A 22,433-nucleotide genomic window follows, 5' to 3' on the forward strand; every position below is an offset into this window, starting at 1 on the left:
GATTTTTCTGATATGAATGTAATGAAATACTACTACTACTTCTGAACAAGACTGACAGATGAGCATCTAAATGACTCTATAAGAGTGAACCTAAGTGAATACACTCCAGCATACACAACTCTTGTAGACTCCATGCAGTGACATTCATCTCAAGTGTAGGAATGAGTGAATGCATTATTACACACATGCACACATTTTTTTGAAAGAGACAAAAGAAGAAAAAAATACTAATGTTTTCTGACTGAAAAAAATAGAAAAGGTGAATGCACTTATTACACACATGTGGACCATACAATTATAAGCTTTTGATATGTGAATGGAGGTGATGTGATACATTGATATATGGATACAGAATATACTGCTACTACTATAGTGAGCTTACACATTAACATTTGAAACAGAGCATGCTAGTGAAGAATTCCAGAGTGTTTTGATACGTTATGTGAATGAATGTAAGTAATAAGATATGAGTAGCTCTCGGCCACTTACATTTTTTCAAAGTAGCTCTCGGATGAAAAAAGGTTGGAGACCCCTGGTCTATAGTCTATAGTGTATAGTGTAACATGTATAGTGTAAAGTGTGTAGTGTGTAGTGTATAGTATAAAGTCTATAGTGTAAAGTGTATAGTGTAAAGTATGTAATGTAAAGTATATAATGTATAGTGTAAAGTGTGTAGTGTGTAATGTATAGTATAAAGTATATAGTGTAAAGTGTATAGTGTAGAGTGTAAAGTGTGTAGTGTAAAGTCTATAGTCTATAGTGTATAGTGTATAATGTATAGTTTAAAGTGTATAGTGTAAAGTGTAATGTGTATAGTATATAGTGTATAGTGTATTGTGTATAGTCTATAGTGTAAAGTGTATAGTGTGTAGTGTAAAGTGTATAGTGTGTAGTGTAAAGTGTATAGTGTAAAGTCTATAGTGTATAGTGTAAAATGTATAGTGTATAGTGTTAATTGTAAAGTGTATAGTGTAAAGAGTATAGTGTATAGTGTAAAGTGTAAAGTGTATGGTATATAGTGTAAAGTGTATAGTTTTAAGTGTATAGTGTATCATGTGTAGTGTATAGTGTATAGTCTATAGTGTAAAGTGTATAGTGTATAGTGTAGAGTGTAAAGTATATAGTGTAAACTGTAATGTGTAATGTGTAAAGTGTGTAGTGTAAAGTATATAGTGTATAGTCTATAGTGTATAGTGTAAAGAGTATAGTGTATAGTTTAAAGTGTATAGTGTAAAGTGTATAGTGTATAGTGTAAAATGTTTAGTGTATAGTGTGTAGTGTTAATTGTAAAGTGTATAGTGTAAAGTGTATAGTGTAAAGTGTAAAGTGTATAGTGTAAAGTGTAAAGTGTAAAGTGTGTAGTGTATAGTGTATAGTGTATAGTGTATAGTGTAAAGTTTATAGTGTAAAGTGTGTAGTGTAAAGTCTATAGTGTATAGTGTAAAGTGTGTAGTGTAAAGTGTGTAGTGTATAGTCTATAGTCTATAGTGTATAGTGTAAAATGTATAGTGTAAAATGTATAGTGTAAAGTGTGTAGTGTGTAGTGTATAGTATAAAGTGTAAAGTGTGTAGTGTAAAGTGTATAGTGTAAAGTGTGTAATGTAAAGTCTATAGTGTGTAGCGTAAAATGTATAGTGTAAAGTGTGTAGTGTGTCATGTATAGTATAAAGTATATAGTGTAAAGTGTGTAGTGTAAAGTGTATAGTGTAAAGTGTATAGTGTAAAGTGTATAGTGTAAAGTCTATAGTGTATAGTATAAAGTCTATAGTCTATAGTGTAAAGTGTGTAGTGTAAAGTGTGTAGTGTGTAGTGTACTGTATATTATAAAGTCTATAGTGTAAAGTGTATAGTGTAAAGTATGTAGTGTATAGTCTATAGTGTATAGTGTATTGTGTATAATGTATAGTTTAAAGTGTATAGTGTAAAGTGTAATGTGTATAGTATATAGTGTATAGTGTATTGTGTATAGTCTATAGTGTAAAGTGTATAGTGTATAGTGTGTAGTGTAAAGTGTATAGTGTAAAGTCTATAGTGTATAGTGTAAAATGTATAGTGTATAGTGTGTAGTGTTAATTGTAAAGTGTATAGTGTAAAGTGTATAGTGTATAGTGTATAGTGTAAAGTGTAAAGTGTGTAGTGTATAGTGTATAGCGAATAGTGTAAAGTGTAAAGTGTATAGTGTAAAGTGTATAGTGTAAAGTGTGTACTGTAATGTCTATAGTGTATAGTGTAAAGTGTGTAGTGTATAGTCTATAGTCTATAGCAGCGATACTCAACCCGCGGCTCGCGAGCCACATGCGGCTCCTTTAAGACTAGTTGCGGCTCTTTTAAGTCCCACTTAAAAAGAAAATTCCCAAAAAAATCATTAAAAAACTAAAAACAAAAACATTGTCAGCAGAATTCATCAACATGTCATTATCACTCACAAGTCACACATCAGTCTATTAAGCCCCCCCCCCCCCATCCCTCTGAACAACCAATCACAAATTATTTCAGGTTTCGCGCTCTGATTGCAGGTGCGCGAGATAATTGCTCCGTCACACTGGGAAAACTAGCTTACAGCAGTGGCGCCAGCAGCCGGAATCCTGTACAATCCTGTGCGTACAATTTTCTTTAAACTTTTTTTTTTCCTGTAATAAACGTTCTTAATAAACTCTTTCACGTTGCGTTCAGCCAATCACCCAACCCGTTAGTTTGAAACATTACATAAAGGCCAATGATTGGTGTTTACGTCACTGTCACTACTGTAAATACATTTGATTTGACTTGATTTGACTTGTCACTCATTTGATCTAGATTTCTGGCGCTCATATTATTTTCAACTAGCTCAACTAGCTTCCTAATTAGCTGTCTAGTGTCTGTGATTTTGAAAATGTATTAAAGACAGTTGAGCCTTCTTCAGGCATTTGGGAGAGGGAAGAAAATATGCGAAGAGAGCAACACCAGCGAAGGCGTCAGCAGCAGTCAGCTACACGGTGACGAGCCCCCTACGGTAGCTAGCTGTGTAGCTAGGCCTGCTACCTCGTCCTCCGTCGTAAGTGCAAAACTCTCTTTTCGGTGCTAGCCTATGTATTGGTGCGCTGTCACAGTGTCACCAAATAGGCCCTTTGTTTTCCCCATGTGTTAGGTGCGCTGTCATCTGGGCTATGTTTTCATCTGTGTTTCGGGTGCGCCTTCACCATAATGTTTTCATCTGTTTCGAGGTGCGCTGTCACCATAATGTTTGCACGTGTCGCCACGGCATAATGGGAACGCCCACCTGGCGGGCAAAACAAATCTTTCTTCCGCTGCCTGCCAGCTATTTTATCAGGTTTTTACCAAGTAATTAGTTGTTTGACAAAATGCTCGATAGTTGCTGTGCAATCGGGTGCACTAACCGACGAGGAGATGACCCTGGGTTGTGCTTCTACAGAATTCCGTCAGAAAAAGAAAAACCCAGAGAGGAGAAGATTGTGGATTTGTGCTATTAGACGTGTCTCAGTCCCTGTGGAGGGCAAACCATCAAAGTACACACGTCTCTGCAGCGAACATTTCAAAGATAAGCTCAAGTAAACACTGATTATTTTAATTATTTACGTAGCCACTTTACTCTATTATACTGAGCCAATTACCACTATTGCACTATTGTCATTGTTCATATTGTATTCCACCCCTGTACATTGTACCGCACATTTCAAATCTTTTATCTAGTATTTTTGGTATAGTTATTTTTTAATCTTGTGTCTGTACATATATTGGATTGACTGTACATATAATCCATGTCTGTACATATATTGGATTGACAATAGAGCTGACTTTGACTTTGACTAGCCTAGTTATTCTATTTTTAGTCATTATCTTTGCATAATCGTTCTGACATGGATTGTTTTTGTGGACGCTACCAGCTTGGAGTTGGTTGTGTAGGTCCTTTAGCTAGCTAGCTAACATTAGCATTATTGACCCATCCAGATCGAAAAAACTGATAACTGTCTGTACTTTTGTACGCTTTCATCCTGGCGGCACTGTGAGGGGAAGGATTCTCCACAAGATATATGTAAACATCACCGAACTGCATCTCTGGCAGCGACTTCGCTGTTTTTAGTGATTGAAAATACTGCAGCGGGTGCTGTATATGGATCGCAAGTGTCCAAAATGTGTAGTTTGTTCACATATTATGTTTGTTTTTCTTCTTTTGAGAGGTGATCTAAATAATCGTTGCTTGAAACAGGTGGGAAAATGACAGGTCAGTGCTGCAGTTCTACGGAGTTTCCACTATGTTTTGCCCGCCAGGGCTCTGCGCCAGTCACGTGACTGCAAACTATGAATAGGTGATACAATCATCCATTTACATTTACATTTTTGGCATTTAGCAGACGCCTTATTCCAAAGCGACTTACAATCAATACATTTAAATACTAAGCATGGGAATCAGCAGTCCACCATTCGTTGCAGGAAGAGTACTCTAGCTCGGGCCCGGGGCCACTGATAGAAGGAAAAACCTTCTCCCTATTATCGCCTTCTACTAAAACTTTTATTTTTTTATTTTTTTATTACTGGAGAAACTGAGAAACAGTACAAGGGGGGCAATAGAAGTTCTTAGGGACACAGTAGAGGGGAAAGCGGGTGTCTTTAGGAGACGTAGTGGTGAGGGTCAGAAGATCTCAGGAGGAGCAGTTAAGATGTAACCTGAAGAGATGGGTCTTCAGTCTACGACGGAAGATGGGTAGTGACTCTGCCGTTCTGACAGCCGTGGGGAGCTCATTCCACCAGCGGGGAGCCAGTGTTGTGAAGAGACGTGATCGGGCAGCCCGACTGCTGTGTAGAGGAGGTGGGGCCAGTCGGCCAGCCGAGGTGGAGGAGCGGAGTGAGCGGGCAGGGGTTTGGGGGGTTACCATTTCCTTCAGGTAGGCGGGGGCTGTCCCTTTAGCTGCCTGGTATGCAAGCACCAGGGTCTTGAATCTGATGCGAGCTGCTATCGGGAGCCAGTGCAGGGTGCGAAGGAGAGGGGTGACATGCGAGTATTTGGGGAGGTTGAATACCAGCCGGGCAGCAGCATTCTGGATGAGCTGCAGAGGTCTAATGGCTGAAGCGGGGAGCCCAGCCAGGAGTACATTGCAGTAATCCAGGCGGGAGATGACCAGTACCTGGGTCAAGCGTTGCGCTGCTTCTCTGGTGAGGAATGTCCATCCAACCTATGTATATTGTAGGCTAGTCTGCGCTATTTAGTTTTGTTACGTTTCTGTGCGTACTATGAAATCGAATCCTGCCGGCGCCACTGATCCATATTCTCAAATGCATAATGGTTTCAGGGAGGAAAGGAGCGTTTTTGGATTGTGGCTCTTGCAAAAATATTTCTTCGTCAATGTGGCTCCTGATTAGGACAAGGTTGAGTACCACTGGTCTATAGTGTATAGTGTAACATGTATAGTGTAAAGTGTGTAGTGTGTAGTGTGTAGTGTATAGTATAACGTCTATAGTGTAAAGTGTATAGTGTAAAGTGTGTAATGTAAAGTCTATACTATAGTGTAAAATATATAGTGTAAAGTGTGTAGTGTGTAATGTATAGTATAAAGTATATAGTGTAAAGTGTGTAGTGTAAAGTCTATAGTGTATAGTGTAACGTGTATAGTGTAAAGTGTGTAGTGTAAAGTCTATAGTCTATAGTGTATAGTGTAAAGTGTATAGTGTAAAGTGTGTAGTGTACAGTCTATAGTGTATAGTATAAAGTCTATAGTCTATAGTGTAAAGTGTGTAGTGTATAGTGTATAGTATAAAGTCTAAAGTGTATAGTGTAAAGTGTGTAGTGTATAGTCTTTAGTGTATAGTGTATAGTGTATTGTGTATAGTCTATAGTGTATAGTGTATAGTGTAAAGTATATAGTGTGTAGTGTAAAGTGTATAGTGTAAAGTCTATAGTGTATAGTGTAAAATGTATAGTGTATAGTGTGTAGTAGTGTAAATTGTAAATTGTTAAGTGTAAAGTGTATAGTGTATAGTGTAAAGTGTGTAGTGTATAGGAGTGGGATGATGAATGAGGGAACAGATTGGCCAATTGACAACACCTGGATGTAGAATGACAGAGGAGAACACAGAAGAGAAGGAAACACAACAAGGACACATGTGGACGTAACAATAGTGTAAAGTCTATAGTGTAAAGTGTATATTGTATAGTCTATAGTGTAAAGTGTATAGTGTATAGTGTATAGTGTATAGTGTATAGTGTAAAGTGTATAGTGCGTAGTGTAAAGTGTTTAGTGTAAAGTCTATAGTGTATAGTGTAAAATGTATAGTTGTAAAATGCTCTTACGTGGAGCTCACATTTTGACCATTTAGCAGATGCTTTTATACAAAATGACTTACAATTAGAGATTACAGGGACAGTCTCCTTGGAGTAACTTAGGGTTAGACAGTCTCTCTGGAGTAATTTAGGGTTAGACAGTCTCATTTACATTTACATTTACATTTTTGGCATTTAGCAGACGCCTTATTCCAAAGCGACTTACAATCAATACATTTGAATACCAAGCATGTGAATCAGCAATCCACCATTCGTTGCAGGAAGAGTAATCTAGCTCGGGCCCGGGGCCACTGATAGAAGGAAAAACCTTCTCCCTATCGCCTTCTACTAAAACTTTTTTTTTTTTACTGGAGAAACTGAGAACCAGTACAAGGGGGGCAATAGAAGTTCTTAGGGACACAGAAGAGGGGAAAGCGGGTGTCTTTAGGAGACGTAGTGGTGAGGGTCAGAAGATAAGTTAAGATGTAACCTGAAGAGATAGGTCTTCAGTCTACGACGGAAGATGGGTAGTGACTCTGCCGTTCTGACAGCCGTGGGGAGCTCATTCCACCAGCTGGGAGCCAGTGTTGTGAAGAGACGTGATCGGGCAGCCCGACTGCTGTGTAGAGGAGGTGGGGCCAGTCGGCCAGCCGAGGTGGAGGAGCGGAGTGAGCGGGCAGGGGTTTGGGGGGTTACCATTTCCTTCAGGTAGGCAGGGGCTGTCCCTTTAGCTGCCTGGTATGCAAGCACCAGGGTCTTGAATCTGATGCGAGCTGCTATCGGGAGCCAGTGCAGGGTGCGAAGGAGAGGGGTGACATGAGAGTATTTGGGGAGGTTGAATACCAGCCGGGCAGCAGCATTCTGGATGAGCTGCAGAGGTCTAATGGCTGAAGCGGGGAGCCCAGCCAGGAGTACATTGCAGTAGTCCAGGCGGGAGATGACCAGTGCCTGGATCAAGAGTTGCGCTGCCTCTCTGGTAAGGAATGGTCGTATCCTTCTGATGTTGTAAGAGGAAGAATCTGCAGGAGCGAGCCGTTGCTGCAATGTTCTCCGCACAGGATAGTCGGTTATCCAGGATCACTCCAAGGTTCTTGGCTGTCAGGGAGGGGGTTACAGTAGAGTTCTCCACTGTGATGGAGAAGTCTTGGAGAGGGCAGGCTTTCCCGGGGATGAAGAGGAGCTCGGTCTTGTTAAGATTGAGCTTGAGATGGTGGTCAGCCATCCAAGTTGAAATGTCAGCGAGACATGCTGAGATACGGGTTGCCACGTGTACATCAGACGGGGGGAAGGGCAGGAAGAGTTGAATGTCGTCTGCGTAGCTGTTGTAGGAGAGCCCATGTGAAGAGATTACCGAGCCAAGAGACTTGGTGTAGAGGGAGAAAAGTAGGGGCCCTAGGACAGAACCATGGGGTACCCCAGTGGAGAGGGTTCGTGGAGAAGATAGCGATTCTCTCCAGGTCACCTGGTAGGAGCGGCCCGCCAGGTAGGAAGAGAACCAGGAGTGTGCGGTGCCAGAGATGCCCAGGTCTGAGAGGATGGAGAGAAGGATCTGGTGATTGACTGTGTCGAAGGCAGCAGACAGGTCAAGGAGAATGAGAACAGAGGAGAGGGAGGAAGCTTGGGCAGAGTGGAGGGCTTCCGTGACAGCAAGGAGCGCAGTCTCAGTGGAATGCCCAGCCTTGAAGCCGGATTGGTGGGGGTCTAAGTGATCCATCTTCCGGAGATAGTCAGTCAGTTGTTTAGATGTCGCGCGTTCAAGGGTTTTGGAAGGGAAGGAGAGAAGGGATACAGGTCTGTAGTTGTGGACAGATGATGGGTCAAGGGTAGGTTTCTTGAGGAGAGGCTTGACTCTGGCTATTTTGAAGGCCGCTGGGACAGATCCTGTGGATAGGGAGGAGTTGATTAGGGTGGTACGGTAAGGAAGGATGTCGGCGGAAATGGATTGGAGAAGGGGGGAGGGGATGGGATCGAGAGGGCATGTGGTTGCCCGCTTTGATGTGATAAGTGTGAGAATCTCATCGGGGGAGAGGGGGGAAAAAGATGACAATCCAGAGACCGAGTGTCGAGGAGAGAGTTTGGAAGGGGTGTTAGCATTGTTAGTGGGAGGAGGGAGAGGTGGGGGGGAAAGGTGCTGCTGATGTCGTCCACCTTTTTTTCAAAGTAGGTGACAAAGTCATCGGCGGACAGGGAGGAAGGAGGAGGGGGAGGAGGTGGATTAAGGAGTGAAGAGAAAGTGGAGAACAGTTTTCTAGGATTAGAGGCAGAAGAATGTATTTTGGAATGATAGTAGGATGCTTTAGCAGCTGATGCCGAGGAGGCGTAGTTGGCAAGGAGAGAGTGATAGAGGTTAAGGTCATCAGAAAGGCCAGTTTTTCTCCATTTCCTCTCAGCTGCTCTGAGCTCTAGTCTACAAGCATGTAGCGTTTCAGAGAGCCAGGGAGCTCGAGGAGAGGATCGAGCTGGCTTCAAGGTTAGTGGACAGAGGGTGTCGAAGGATGAGGTGAGAGCGGACAGGAGGGTTGAGGATGCCGCATCAGTGGATAGAAGGGAGAAGGATTCGACAGAGGGTAGGGAGGATAGGACAGAAGAAGAGAGGGCGCTGGGGGACAGGGTACGGCGAAGACCGTGTGTCTTTACGTCACTCAGAGGCCGAGCTGTGGCGTTTTGAATATTGCCCCATTCATTGTCTATGGGATATTTTATCCGCTAAACTGGGCATTGTGGCATACAATACACAGAGGCCTGGTGGTTATATACACAGAGGCCTGGTGGTTATATACACAGAGGCCTGGTGGTTATATACACAGAGGCCTGGTGGTTATACACAGAGGCCTGGTGGTTATATACACAGAGGCCTGGTGGTTATATACACAGAGGCCTGGTGGTTATACACAGAGGCCTGGTGGTTATATACACAGAGGCCTGGTGGTTATATACACAGAGGCCTGGTGGTTATATACACAGAGGCCTGGTGGTTATATACACAGAGGCCTGGTGGTTATATACACAGAGGCCTGGTGGTTCCTGGGGTAAACACGGTTTGAAGAACCCTATTTCAGCCCATTGACGGTTCTCTCTCTCATTGCGACCTGACCTCTCCTGACCTCTTCTGACCTCTCCTGACCTCTCCTGCAGTGGCCTTGCAGCCCCGCATGCTCCTCCGGCCTCCACCAACCCTGCGCCTGCCGCTCTGCCTGCTGCTCTGCCTGCCTCTTTGCCTGCCTCTCTGCCTGCCGCTCTGCCTGCCTCTCTGCCTGCCGCTCTACCTGCTGCTGCTGCTGCTTCGCCCAATCAGCCTGCCCCTGAGCCCCAGAGCTTAGCCAATCAGTCTCCAGAGCCCGCCTCCCCCCTGGCCCCGCCTCCAGAGAGGTAACCCTGCACTGTGGTTGTCTTGTGGTTGTCTGGGGGGGGGGGGGGGGGGGGGGGCGGGGGTGTTCCATCAACGTCACTAAAGGAAAAATCCAGGGTTATTTTTGGAGATTTATCAGAGTAAGCCTGGGTTTTGCTTGAGCGTTCTTTATGGAGCCACCCCCCCTGGCGTTGTTGTCTTGTGCTCCTGGTTTGGTTTTGGTATGTATAGTGTGTTAGTGTGTGATTGTACACTCACCAGCCACTTCATTAGGACACCTGGGTTAAGGAGCAGGTGAGAAGGTGTACCTAATGAAGCGGGCGGTGAGGGCACGTGCGCCTGTCTGAGTGGTTGGTTGTTTTGTTCTGATGTTTTTGTTTGTTTTACCTTATCAACTGTTTATCAACTGTTATCAACTGTTATCAACTGTTTTCAACTGTTTTCAACTGTTTATAAACTGTTTAAAGGTGAACTGGAATGTTTAAAGTTGGATTGAAATAAGTGTTGGGTTGTATATGACTTTTTGAAAAGCCTTTTTTTTTTAGGGAAATACTTTGGTTTCTGCACTGTGGAAATGGATAAAACAACAACATGCATTTAGGCTAGCTAGGCCTTTGGGTTCACTCCATAATGAGGGTCAAGGTAACAGATCATCACTCCATACTGAGTCTGTCCATGGTAAGTCCTGAGGAGACCCTGTAAGGTGTCATACCAGAGAGCCTCAACATGACAGCTTAACCCTAACCCTTAACCCCTAACCCTTAACCCCTAACCCGTAACCCTTAACCCGTAACCCCTAACCCCTAACCCCTAACCCTTAACCTTAACCCTAACCCTTAACCCCTAACCATTAACCCCTAACCCTAACCCTAAACCTTAACCTCTAACCCTTAACCCTAACCCCAACCTTTAACCCTTAATCACCCCCTCCTTTAAACCTAAATCTCCACCATCCTTACAAATACCCCCATAGCAACGACACATAACCCCATAGCAACCACACATACCCCTATAGGACAATAACAACAACAACAATAAATAATAATGTCTAGCCTCTGTGTTCTAACGTCTGTGTTCTAACCCCGCTGTGTTCTAACCCCTCTGTGTTCTAACGTCTGTGTTCTAACCCCTCTGTGTTCTAACCCCTCTGTGTTCTAACCCCTCTGTGTTCTAACCCCGCTGTGTTCTCACATCTGTCTTCTAACGTTTATGTTCTAACCCCTCTGTGTTCTAACTTCTGTGTTCTAACGTCTGTGTTCTAACCCCTCAGTGTTCTAACGTCTGTGTTCTAACCCCTCTGTGTTCTAACCCCTCTGTGTTCTAACCCCTCTGTGTTCTAACCCCGCTGTGTTCTAACCCCTCTGTGTTCTAACCCCTCTGTGTTCTCACGTCTGTCTTCTAACGTCTGTGTTCTAACCCCTCTGTGTTCTAACCCCTCAGTGTTCTAACGTCTGTGTTCTAACCCCTCTGTGTTCTAGCCCCGCTGTGTTCTAACCCCTCTGTGTTCTAACCCCGCTGTGTTCTAACCCCTCTGTGTTCTAACGTCTGTGTTCTAACTTCTGTGTTCTAACGTCTGTGTTCTAACTCCTCTGTGTTCTAACATCTGTGTTCTAACCCCTCTGTGTTCTAACCCCTCAGTGTTCTAACGTCTGTGTTCTAACGTCTATGTTCTATCATCTATGTGTTCTAACCCCCATTTACAAACACATTTCCGTCTATGAACCTGTGTCTCTGGTGACTCCTTCACTCTCACTGCCATGACTGAGGCTCTCTGTTCTAACACTGTTTGAAGCAGGTTCTCTCTCTCTCTACCTCTCTCTTTCTCTCTCTCTTTCTCTCTCTCTACCTCTCTCTCTACCTCTCTCTCTCTCTCTTTCTCTCTCTCTCTCTTTCTCTTTCTCTCTCTCTCAATCCTCTCTCTCTCTCTATGTGGGTCTCTCTGCCTACACCATGTGTCTGGTGAAGTGGAGAAGGGAGGTAAGACTCGAGGCTAGATGGACATTCAGAACCCAGGAGACGGGTCCAACAGTCAGACGTCCGTCTAGCTATACTACTGTTCTTTCATAGCTAGGTCAATTCCTCTAGACCCCATTTCCAAAGCTTTTTTAGGTAATTATTTTCAAATACATTTTCTCACCTTTTCTACTCCTCGTTCAAGTGATTCGGAGACCAGGACAGATTGGATGTTTGCATCCAGATGGTGATAATGCTTGGTTACCATGGTTACACATGACGATGCTTGTGTTGTCTGTCCTCCAGCAGCCCGTATGGCCAGGCTCCTCCCATGCACCAGCAGGCTCCTCCCATGTACCAGGGCCAGTCAATGTACCAGGCCCCACCCATGCAGCAAGCCCCGCCCATGTACCAACCTCCCATGCAGCAAGCCCCGCCCATGTACCAACCTCCCATGCAACAAACCCCGCCCATGTACCAACCTCCCATGCAGCAGCCTCCAATGCAGCAGAGCTCCATCCAGATCCCAATGGGACCCCCCCCGCCCAAGGTGGTCAGCACAACCATCTACCCTGCACCACCAGGTAGCTATAGAACGCTCTGGGATGCTTGACAATGTGCTTAGTTCAGGTGGTGTTGAGTTGACCTGAGTGTCCTGTGTGCCTTCTCCTCCTCCAGCCCCTGCTCCTCAAGCCCCACCGGCCCCCCAGGCCCCAGCCGCCTCAGCCCCCCCCTCCAACAGACCCCCCTGGGTCACCGACGACTCGTTCGCCGATAAGTTTGACCCCTGCAAGACCACCACTACCAGCATGAAGGTGCAGCCGCTGCCCCAGAGCGCCCCGCCAGCGCCGGTCTACATCCCCAACCCCTCCCACACTTCCGCCCCTCCCTCTGCTCCCAGCCCCGCCTTCAACCCCGGCCCCGCTCCCTTCAGCCCTGGCCCCGCCCCCTTGCCCTCAGTGGCCCGGGGCGTGGCCCAGCGGGCGGAGCGCTTCGCCGCCGGCAGCCGTACGCCCCACTGCGGAGCCTGCAACAACATCATCAGGTAACCATGACAACATCATCAGGTAACCATGGTAACCATGCATCACTACTCAAACACACCACGCAATTATAAACACAATGTTTACAACTATAAACACAATGTTAACAACTATAAACACAATGTTTACAATTATAAACACAATGTTTACAACTATAAACACAATGTTTACAACTATAAACACAATGTTAACAATTATAAACACAATGTTTACAACTATAAACACAATATTTACAACTATAAACACAATGTTTACAACTATAAACACAATGTTAACAATTATAAACACAATGTTAACAATTATAAACACAATATTTACAACTATAAACACAATGTTAACAATTATAAACACAATATTTACAACTATAAACACAATGTTTACAACTATAAACACAAAAGGTCATCGTGCCGTTGCAATTAGGAATGACCGGCCTGAGAATGTTTCTCCTCCAACTGCTGCGTGTGTGTGTGTGTGTGTGTGTTTATGCGTATGTGCGTGCGTGCGTGTGCGTGTGTGTGTGTGTGCGTGTGTGTGTGTGCGTGCGCACGTGCGTCTGTGTGTGTGCGCACGTGCGTCTATGTGTGTGTGTGTGTGTGTGTGTGTGTGTGTGTGCGTGCTTGTGTGCGTGCGTGCGTGTGTGCATGTGTGCGTGTGTCTGCCTGTGTGTGTGTGTGTCCCAGGGGGCCATTCCTGGTGGCCTTGGGGCGCTCCTGGCACCCCGAGGAGTTCAACTGCCACTACTGCCATGCCTCGCTGGCTGACTGCAGCTTCGTGGAGGAGCAGAACGCCGTCTACTGCGAGGGCTGCTATGGGGAGTTCTTCGCCCCCACCTGCGCCCGCTGCTCCACCAAGATCATGGGGGTGAGCTGACACGCACACACACACGCACACACACACACGCACACACACACACGCACGGGCACACACACACACACAAATACGCTAGAGGAAACCTGTTACGTTTCTCTAAAGGTTCTGGATGTGTACAATAGTGTCGGGTCCAGGTGCGGTGTAAGTAAACAATGAGACAGAGATATAATAAAATAAAGACTCTCTTTACTGAGACGTATGGTTCGCAGGTACAAACATAAACTTTCAGACGGAACAACAAAAAGGGGAGCAGTAGGGCTCAGCACGTATGCAATAATAACTAAGGAACTGAGGTCAATAATAAAGTACACGGAAACTAAAGTTTGAGCAAAGGGCTCCAAAGGAGGTACAAGGTTTCAAACAAAGTCAAGGCTCAATTACGTTCCGAGTAACGGATACGTGAAGTGGTAATACGTACACAGGATACTGAAGCATTCCAAACGGGGTAACACAAGTGATCGACTGACAAGGGAACAGGGAAAAGGGACACACCTAAATAGCCACATACAAAGATACAACAGGTGACAGGTATTAGCAATTAGTTCCAATAAAGTCCAGCCACCAGTAGGTGGTGTCGGAGAGTCGGAGACTCCCCTGGTGACAGTGCCCCCCCCCGACGAGCGGCACCAGCCGATCACCCGGCTGCCTCGGGATGGAGCAGGCGAAAGTCAGAAATAAGACTAGGGTCCAATATGTCCCGCCGAGGCACCCAGGTACGCTCCTCCGGCCCATATCCCTCCCAGTCCACAAGAAACTGGACACCCCTACCCACCTTCCGGGAGTTGATGATCCTGTTGACCGTGTAGGCAGGTTGTCCATCAATGAGACGGGGCAGGGGGGCGGGGCGGGGTGGAGGGGCCATGGGGGAGAAAACAACGGGCTTGAGGAGTGATACATGGAAGGTGGGGTGAACTCGCATGGAGGGTGGGAGTAGCAGTCTGTAGGCCACGGCATTGACCCGCCGCACCACCTTAAACGGCCCCACGAAGCGAGGAGCCAACTTGCGTGACTCCACCCGGAGGGGGAGATCCCGGGTAGACAGCCAGACCCTCTGACCAGGACGGAAGACCGGGGCAGGACGGCGCCTGCGGTTGGCCTGGCGTTGGGACCTGTCCGAAGCCCGCACAAGCGCCGCCCTCACCCGCCTCCAGGTACGGCGACAGCGGCTGACATGGGCTTGGACCGATGGTACAGCTGCCTCCTCCTCCTGCTCAGGGAAAAGGGGGGGCTGATACCCGTACTGGCATTGGAAAGGGGAGAGGCCAGTGGAGGAGCAGAGGAGGGTGTTGTGGGCGTATTCAGCCCACGCCAGCCGCCGGTTCCATGTCGCCGGATTGCTGGAGACGTAGCACCTCAAGACCCCCTCCAGGTCCTGGTTGACGCGCTCCGTCTGCCCATTGGATTGGGGGTGGAACCCGGAGGACAGGCTGACGGAGGCGCCAAGGCTGGTGGCGAATGCCTTCCAGAACCTGGAGGCGAATTGAGGACCCCGGTCGGATACCATGTCCAGGGGTAGTCCGTGCACGCGGAAGACATGCTGGACCACTAGCTCCGCCGTCTCTTGGGGAGTTTGGGGAGGGGGATGAAGTGCGCCGCCTTAGAGAACCGGTCTACCACCACGAGTATGGCGGTGAACCCATCAGATGGGGGTAGACCCGATATAAAATCGAGGGCTATGTGCGACCAGGGACGTTTGGGGATGGACAGGGGGTGTAGGAGTCCCGGCGGCCGTTGCCGGGAGGCTTTACTGCGCGCGTATAGGGCACAGGCTGCCACAAACGCACGCGTGTCCCCCTCCGCTGTGGGCCACCAGAACCTCCTTCGTATGAAGTCCAATGTCCTGGTGGCCCCTGGGTGACTGGTGAGGGAGGAGGCGTGCGCCCACTGCAGCAGTCGTGCGCGCGCAGTCCTCGGAACGTAAAGCCTCCCCGGCGGACCCCCGCCCTGGTCAGGCTCCCGCCTCAGCGCTGTTCTCACTACCCTGTCGATTCCCCAGGACACGGGGGCGACGACCAGGCCAGTGGGGACGATCGAATCCGTACTCTCCACCAGGTCTACAGGATCGAACTGCCTCGACAGTGCATCGGGCTTGGTGTTCTTAGAGCCCGGTCGATAGGAGATCGTGAACTGGAACCTGGTGAAGAATAACGCCCACCTGGCCTGTCGGGAGTTGAGGCGCTTGGCCCCCTGGATATAGGCCAGGTTCTTGTGGTCCGTCCAAACCATAAAAGGGTGCACGGCCCCCTCCAACCAGTGCCTCCATTCCTCCAGCGCGAGTTTGATGGCAAGCAACTCGCGGTTCCCCACGTCGTAGTTGCGCTCCGGCGCGGACAGCCTGCGAGAAAAAAAGGCACAGGGGTGAGTCTTACTGTCTTTAGTAACCCTTTGTGAGAGAACCGCCCCCACTGCAATGTCCGAAGCGTCCACCTCCACTACGAACGGTAGGGACGGGTCCGGGTGCACCAGGATGGGTGCTGAGGTGAAGCGCTGTTTTAATGCCGTGAAAGCGGTGTCCGCCTCCGGGGACCAAGAAAAGGGGCGTAGGCTAGTCTGGGTGAGGGCTGTCAACGGGGCCGCTAAGGCGCTAAACCCGCGAATGAACCTCCTATAAAAGTTTGCGAAACCCAAAAAGCGTTGTAAGTGCTTGAGAGAGGAGGGTCGTGGCCAGTCCAACACCGCACTGACCTTTCCGGGATCCATCAGTAAATTCCCCTTGTCCACCACGAAGCCCAGAAAGGAGACAGTGTCCACATGGAACTCGCACTTTTCTACTTTAACAAAAAGTTTGTGATGGAGAAGGCGTTCGAGCACCTGCCGCACATGTATTCGGTGTTGGGCTAGGTCCTTGGAAAAAATTAAAATGTCGTCGAGGTAGACGAACACCGAGTGGTCGAGGAGGTCTCGTAGGACATCATTAACAAGCGCTTGAAATACCGCTGGCGCGTTGGCAAGGCCGAACGGCATTACTAAGTACTCGTAATGTCCTCTGGGGGTGTTAAAAGCTGTTTTCCACTCGTCCCCCTCCCGGATCCTCACTAAGTTATACGCGTTTCGTAAGTCCAGCTTAGTGAAGACCCGGGCCCCCTGCAAGGACTCAAAGGCCGTCGTCATCAACGGAAGGGGGTATCTGTTTTTCACCGTGACGTTGTTTAACCCCCTATAGTCGATGCACGGCCGCTGCCCCCCGTCCTTCTTGGCCACAAAGAAAAACCCTGCACCCGCCGGGGAGGTGGAAGGGCGAATGTGGCCCGCGGCGAGTGCGTCGTCGATGTACTCCTTCATGGCCAGGGTCTCAGGTCCGGAGAGGGAGAACAATCTCCCCCGAGGGGGCGTGGTGCCGGGCAGGAGGTCGATGGCACAGTCGTAAGCCCTGTGGGGGGGTAGTTCCCTAGCCCGCTGCTTACTAAAAACCTCCCCCAGATCCCAATAGACCTGGGGAACGCCCACTACGGCCGGAGCCACTGGAATGTCTGTAGACCCCGCCGCTAGCGTGGAAAAGGGTCTAGGGGCTGTAGCTAGGGAGTGGGATGGGACTGGGAATGGGGCTGGCAACGAGACTGGGAAATGGAGTGGGGTTCTGGGAGGGTTGGTGATTCGCCCCGTGGACCAGTTAATGTTGTGGTTGTGCACCGCCAGCCAGGGGTGCCCCAGGATCAGAGGACAGTCAGGAGACTCAATAATAAAAAACTGGATCAGCTCCCACTGTTCTCGCTCCACCTGGAGACGAATAGGTGGTGTGCACTGGGTAATGAAGCCGGTCCCCAGAGGCCGGCCGTCCAGGGCGCGGACCGGTAATGGAACGGGAAGGTCCTTGAGAGCTAGTCCCCACTCGTGGGCTAAGCCCGTGTCCATAAGGTTCCCCGCCGCCCCCGAGTCCACCAACGCCCACACCCGTCGTATGCGGCGTCCCCCCTCTAACGTTACCCCCAAAAAAGTCCGGTGATCGCCCATTGCAGAAGGTGATTCATGGCTCACCAATGCCCCTCCCGACATTAGCGAGCCCTCCCGTTTCCCGGCTTCTCCGGGCACGTAGCGACTAGGTGTCCAGCCCGCCCGCAATACAGACAGCGCCCCTCTCTCTGACGCCGCTGTCGCTCGGTCTGGGAAAGGCGTGCCGCTCCTAACTGCATTGGCTCATCGTAGGTTGGCTCCTCCATGAAGCCACTGGGTGGTTTCACACCCGGCGTTAGGTGGGAGGGCGCGCCCCTAGCCGAGCCTCTCTCTCGGTCCCGCTCCCGGCGTCTATTATCCACCCGCCGAGAGAGGTCGACTAAGTCGTCCAGCTGCTCAGGCAGCTCTCGGAAGGACAACTCGTCCTTCATGACCTCCGAGAGCCCCTGAGCATACAGGACGACCACAGCGCGCTCCTCCCACCCGGTCTCTCTGGCCAGGGTGCGGAACTCCACGGAATAGTCCGCCACCGTGCGATGACCCTGTCGACAGGCGGTAAGGCCTGCCTCGTAGGTAGAGAGTACCCGGGTGTGATCGAAGACTTTGGTGGGTCAGCATGGCACCTTGGGTGGCCAGTACGGTGCGAAGTTGTACTACATCCGCTGGATCCATAGTGGTCAGTCGATCTGTTACGTTTCTCTAAAGGTTCTGGATGTGTACAATAGTGTCGGGTCCAGGTGCGGTGTAAGTAAACAATGAGACGGAGATATAATAAAATAAAGACTCTCTTTACTGAGACGTATGGTTCGCAGGTACAAACATAAACTTTCAGACGGAACAACAAAAAGGGGAGCAGTAGGGCTCAGCACGTATGCAATAATAACTAAGGAACTGAGGTCAATAATAAAGTACACGGAAACTAAAGTTTGAGCAAAGGGCTCCAAAGGAGGTACAAGGTTTCAAACAAAGTCAAGGCTCAATCACGTTCCGAGTAACGGATACGTGAAGTGGTAATACGTACACAGGATACTGAAGCATTCCAAACGGGGTAACACAAGTGATCGACTGACAAGGGAACAGGGAAAAGGGACACACCTAAATAGCCACATACAAAGACACAACAGGTGACAGGTATTAGCAATTATTTCCAATAAAGTCCAGCCACCAGTAGGTGGTGTCGGAGAGTCGGAGACTCCCCTGGTGACAGAAACCCACCATATTTCAATTCAATTCAACTTTATTCGCCATGTGCAGTGCACTAGGAACATGACTTGGTATTCCGCCATGCTGAACAAGCTACAGTACATACAGCAAGACGACAATACAACAATACTCAAGACAAAATATACAGTACCAATATGAGTGAATATTATGAATAAATATACTGTACAACTAAGTGCAAGAACATGTAAAGTGCAAGGTGCAATGATCAGGAGTTATTGAGGAGGGCTGTGGCTTTGGGGAAGAAACTGTGGCGTGATGTTTTTGACCTGGTGGCCCTCTACCGCTGTCCAGAAGGGAGTCATGTAAACAAGCTGTGAGCTGGATGTGAGGGGTCACATGTAGACATGAGTGTTCTCTAGAGGGAACCACAAAGTATCTGGGATACCATCTTGACCAGAAGCTGACTGGAGATGTGCACATTGAGAAGGCAATGAAAACTGCCTCCAAGCGGCTGCACTATCTCACGGTCATGGCGAGATACAGTCTACCTGCGGATGACCTCATCACCATCTACACCACTCTCTTCAGGCCGTGTCTGGAATACAGCTCAGTGCTCTTGGTGAGCTGCTCTAAAAAACAACAGGCTGAGCTAGAGCGAGTCCAGACACGTGCGTGCAAAATCATCAGAAGGAGAGCTGGTGAGATCTCACAACCCCTACCATCACTCCAGACCAGGAGGGAGGAGGCTGCAGTGAAGCTGGTCAGGAACATGCACGATGAGCAACACCGTCTGCACGACCTGCTACCTCCAACACGAGGCAGCTGCACTGCCAGGACACTGAGACCTGCTACCTCCAACACCAGGCAGTTGCCCTGCCAGGACACTGAGACCTGCTACCTCCAACACCAGGCAGCTCTACTGCCAGGACACTGAGACCTGCTACCTCCAACACCAGGCAGCTGCCCTGCCAGGACACTGAGACCTGCTACCTCCAACACCAGGCAGCTGCACTCCCAGGACACTGAGACCTGCTACCTCCAACACCAGGCAGCTGTTACGATGGGATAATGTGTTTGGACCCAGGTGCAGAGTAGAACAGAGTAGACGGAAGCAGGAGTATAATTCAATAATAAAGGTACTCTTTATTTTGAGTAAACGGGAACAAATAATAACCGCACAGTAAGCGAATAAACAAAAGAGGAGAAATCAAGTCTCCGATAAACGTTTAAATAATAATAGGAACAAAACAACAAAACAAAAGGGGAGATGGCTTTAGTCTCCCACAAAAATGCCGTCAATGGAACAAGGCAGAGCAATGTACTTACAAAAGTCAACGATACTTATTTCCTAAACCGGCGAGGAACGATAAGGCTACGAAGACCCGTACACACATAACGAACGCAACATATAGTGAACAACCGAAAACCAGAGGGGAAACAGAGGGATATAAATAGCCACAGCCAAACAAAACACACCAGGTACAAATCAGTAATTAGGACAGACAAAAATGCAACATAAACACCAGAGGGCGCCAAAGGGTCGCTCCACAATAAGATTGCTTCCCCAAACCTTACAGTATCCCCCCCCCGACGAACGGCACCTGCCGTTCACCTGGGTGCCTCAGGATGTAGTTGGCGGAAGTCTGTGATTAGTTTCGGGTCCAATATGTCCCTCTGAGGCACCCAGGACCGTTCCTCCGGCCCATACCCCTCCCAATCCACCAAAAACTGTAAGCCCCTACCCCTCCGACGGCAATCCATAATCCTCCGTACCGTATAGACAGTCTGTCCATCAATGATGCGTGGCGGGGGAACAGGGGGGGGTGGTGGGGACATGGGGCAAGTGACGAAGGGTTTCAGGAGGGACACATGAAAGGTCGGGTGAACCCGCATGGAAGGTGGGAGTAGTAGTCTATACGCCACCGGGTTCACCCGCCGCACCACCTTGAACGGACCCACGAAACGGGGCGCTAGCTTCCTGGACTCGACCCGGAGGGGAAGGTCCCGGGTCGAGAGCCACACCTTCTGCCCCGGGCGAAAGATCGGGGCCGGGCGACGCCTGCGGTTGGCCTGAAGCTGGGACCGAACCGACGCCCGCTGAAGCGCCGCCCTCACCCGCCTCCAGGTCCTACGACAGCGACCGACGTGGGCTTGGACGGAGGGCACCTCCGCCTCCTCCTCCTGCTCAGGGAATAGGGGGGGTTGATAGCCATATTGGCACTGAAAGGGGGATAGGCCAGTGGATGAGCAGAGGAGGGTGTTGTGGGCGTATTCCGCCCACGCCAGTCGCCGACTCCACGTCGCCGGATTGCCGGAGACGTAGCACCTCAGCACGCCTTCCAGGTCCTGGTTGACGCGCTCCGTCTGCCCATTGGACTGTGGATGGAAACCGGAGGACAGGCTGACGGAGGCGCCGAGGCTGGTCACGAACGCCTTCCAGAACCTGGAAGCGAACTGAGGACCCCGATCCGACACTATGTCCTGCGGGAGACCATGCACCCGGAAGATGTGCTGCACCACCAGGTCGGCCGTCTCTCGGGCCGAGGGGAGTTTGAGGAGGGGGATGAAGTGGGCCGCCTTGGAGAAACGGTCCACTACCACCAAGATGGTAGTGAACCCGTCAGAGGGAGGGAGACCTGAAATAAAGTCAAGGGAGATGTGGGACCAGGGGCGTTTGGGGATGGGGAGGGGTCGGAGTAGCCCCGCTGAAGGCCGGCGAGATGTCTTGCTGCGCGCACACACAGGACAGGCTGCTACAAAGGCGCGTATCCCTCTCCGCTGTGGGCCACCAGAACCTCCTGCGAATGAAGTCCAGGGTCCTGGCAGCCCCGGGGTGGCCAGTGAGGGACGACGCATGCGCCCATTGCAGCAGCCGTGAGCGCGCAGTCTTGGGAACATACAGCCTCCCCGGGGGTCCTCCCCCCGGATCAGGCTCCCACCTGAGCGCCGCTCTCACCACCTTATCGATCCCCCACGACACAGGGGCAACAATAAGGGTCTCCGGAACAATGGGGTGGGGTTTTTCCTCCCGGTCCGCCGGATCGAACTGCCGGGAGAGGGCGTCCGGCTTGACTTTTTTGGACCCCGGCCTAAAGGAGATGGAGAATTGGAAGCGTGTGAAAAACAGCGCCCACCTGGCTTGACGCGAATTGAGGCGCTTAGCCCCCTGGATGTAGGCCAGGTTCTTGTGGTCCGTCCACACCACAAACGGCTGTGCGGCCCCCTCCAGCCACTGCCTCCACTCCTCCAAAGCCAATTTAATGGCCAGCAGCTCACGGTTTCACCTTCCCATCCTTCCTGCACCTCTGGGAGAGCACCGCCCCCACCGCGAGGTCTGAGGCGTCCACCTCCACCAGGAATGGTACTTCCGAGTCCGGATGGGCTAGGACCGGAGCAGAGGTGAACCGTTGCTTGAGGTCCACGAAGGCGGCCTCCGCCTCCGAGGACCAGGCGAACGTACGGAGGGTAGACCTGGTGAGGGCAGTTAAAGGGGCAGCTAGGGCACTAAAATTGCGGATAAAACGTCTATAAAATGTAGCAAACCCTAGGAACCGCTGTAACTGTTTCAAAGAGGAGGGGCGGGGCCAGTCTAACACCGCACTAACCTTGGCAGGGTCCATGCTTAAATCCCCCCGTGTTATAATGAACCCCAGGAATGACACTGTGTCGGCGTGAAAGACACATTTCTCTGCCTTGACAAATAACTGGTGGTGAAGGAGGCGCTGGAGGACTTGACGGACATGATGTTGATGTTGAGTAATGTCTTTGGAAAAAATTAGGATATCGTCAAGGTACACAAAAACCGAATGACCAATCAAATCCCGCAGTACGTCGTTGACTAGTGCTTGAAATACTGCGGGTGCATTAGCGAGACCAAAGGGCATGACTAAATACTCATAATGTCCGT

The 22,433-nt window shown here is 49.3% G+C and overlaps 1 protein-coding gene across 1 annotated transcript in view; it reads left to right on the forward strand.

Moving 5' to 3' along the window:
• Positions 1–22,433, forward strand: part of ldb3a (LIM domain binding 3a) — a gene marked incomplete at both ends in the record, with an annotated part of 145,563 nt that overhangs the window by 102,244 nt on the left and 20,886 nt on the right. The window contains 3 exons of the mRNA XM_080523011.1: positions 11,865–12,142; positions 12,237–12,603; positions 13,282–13,462. Coding sequence (XP_080379137.1) covers positions 11,865–12,142; positions 12,237–12,603; positions 13,282–13,462 — 826 coding nt within the window. The remainder of the gene's footprint in view (positions 1–11,864; positions 12,143–12,236; positions 12,604–13,281; positions 13,463–22,433) is intronic.

The sequence above is a fragment of the Nansenia antarctica genome (genome assembly GCF_963989245.1).
Source record: "Nansenia antarctica genome assembly, chromosome: 2".
Taxonomy (NCBI): domain Eukaryota; kingdom Metazoa; phylum Chordata; class Actinopteri; order Argentiniformes; family Microstomatidae; genus Nansenia; species Nansenia antarctica.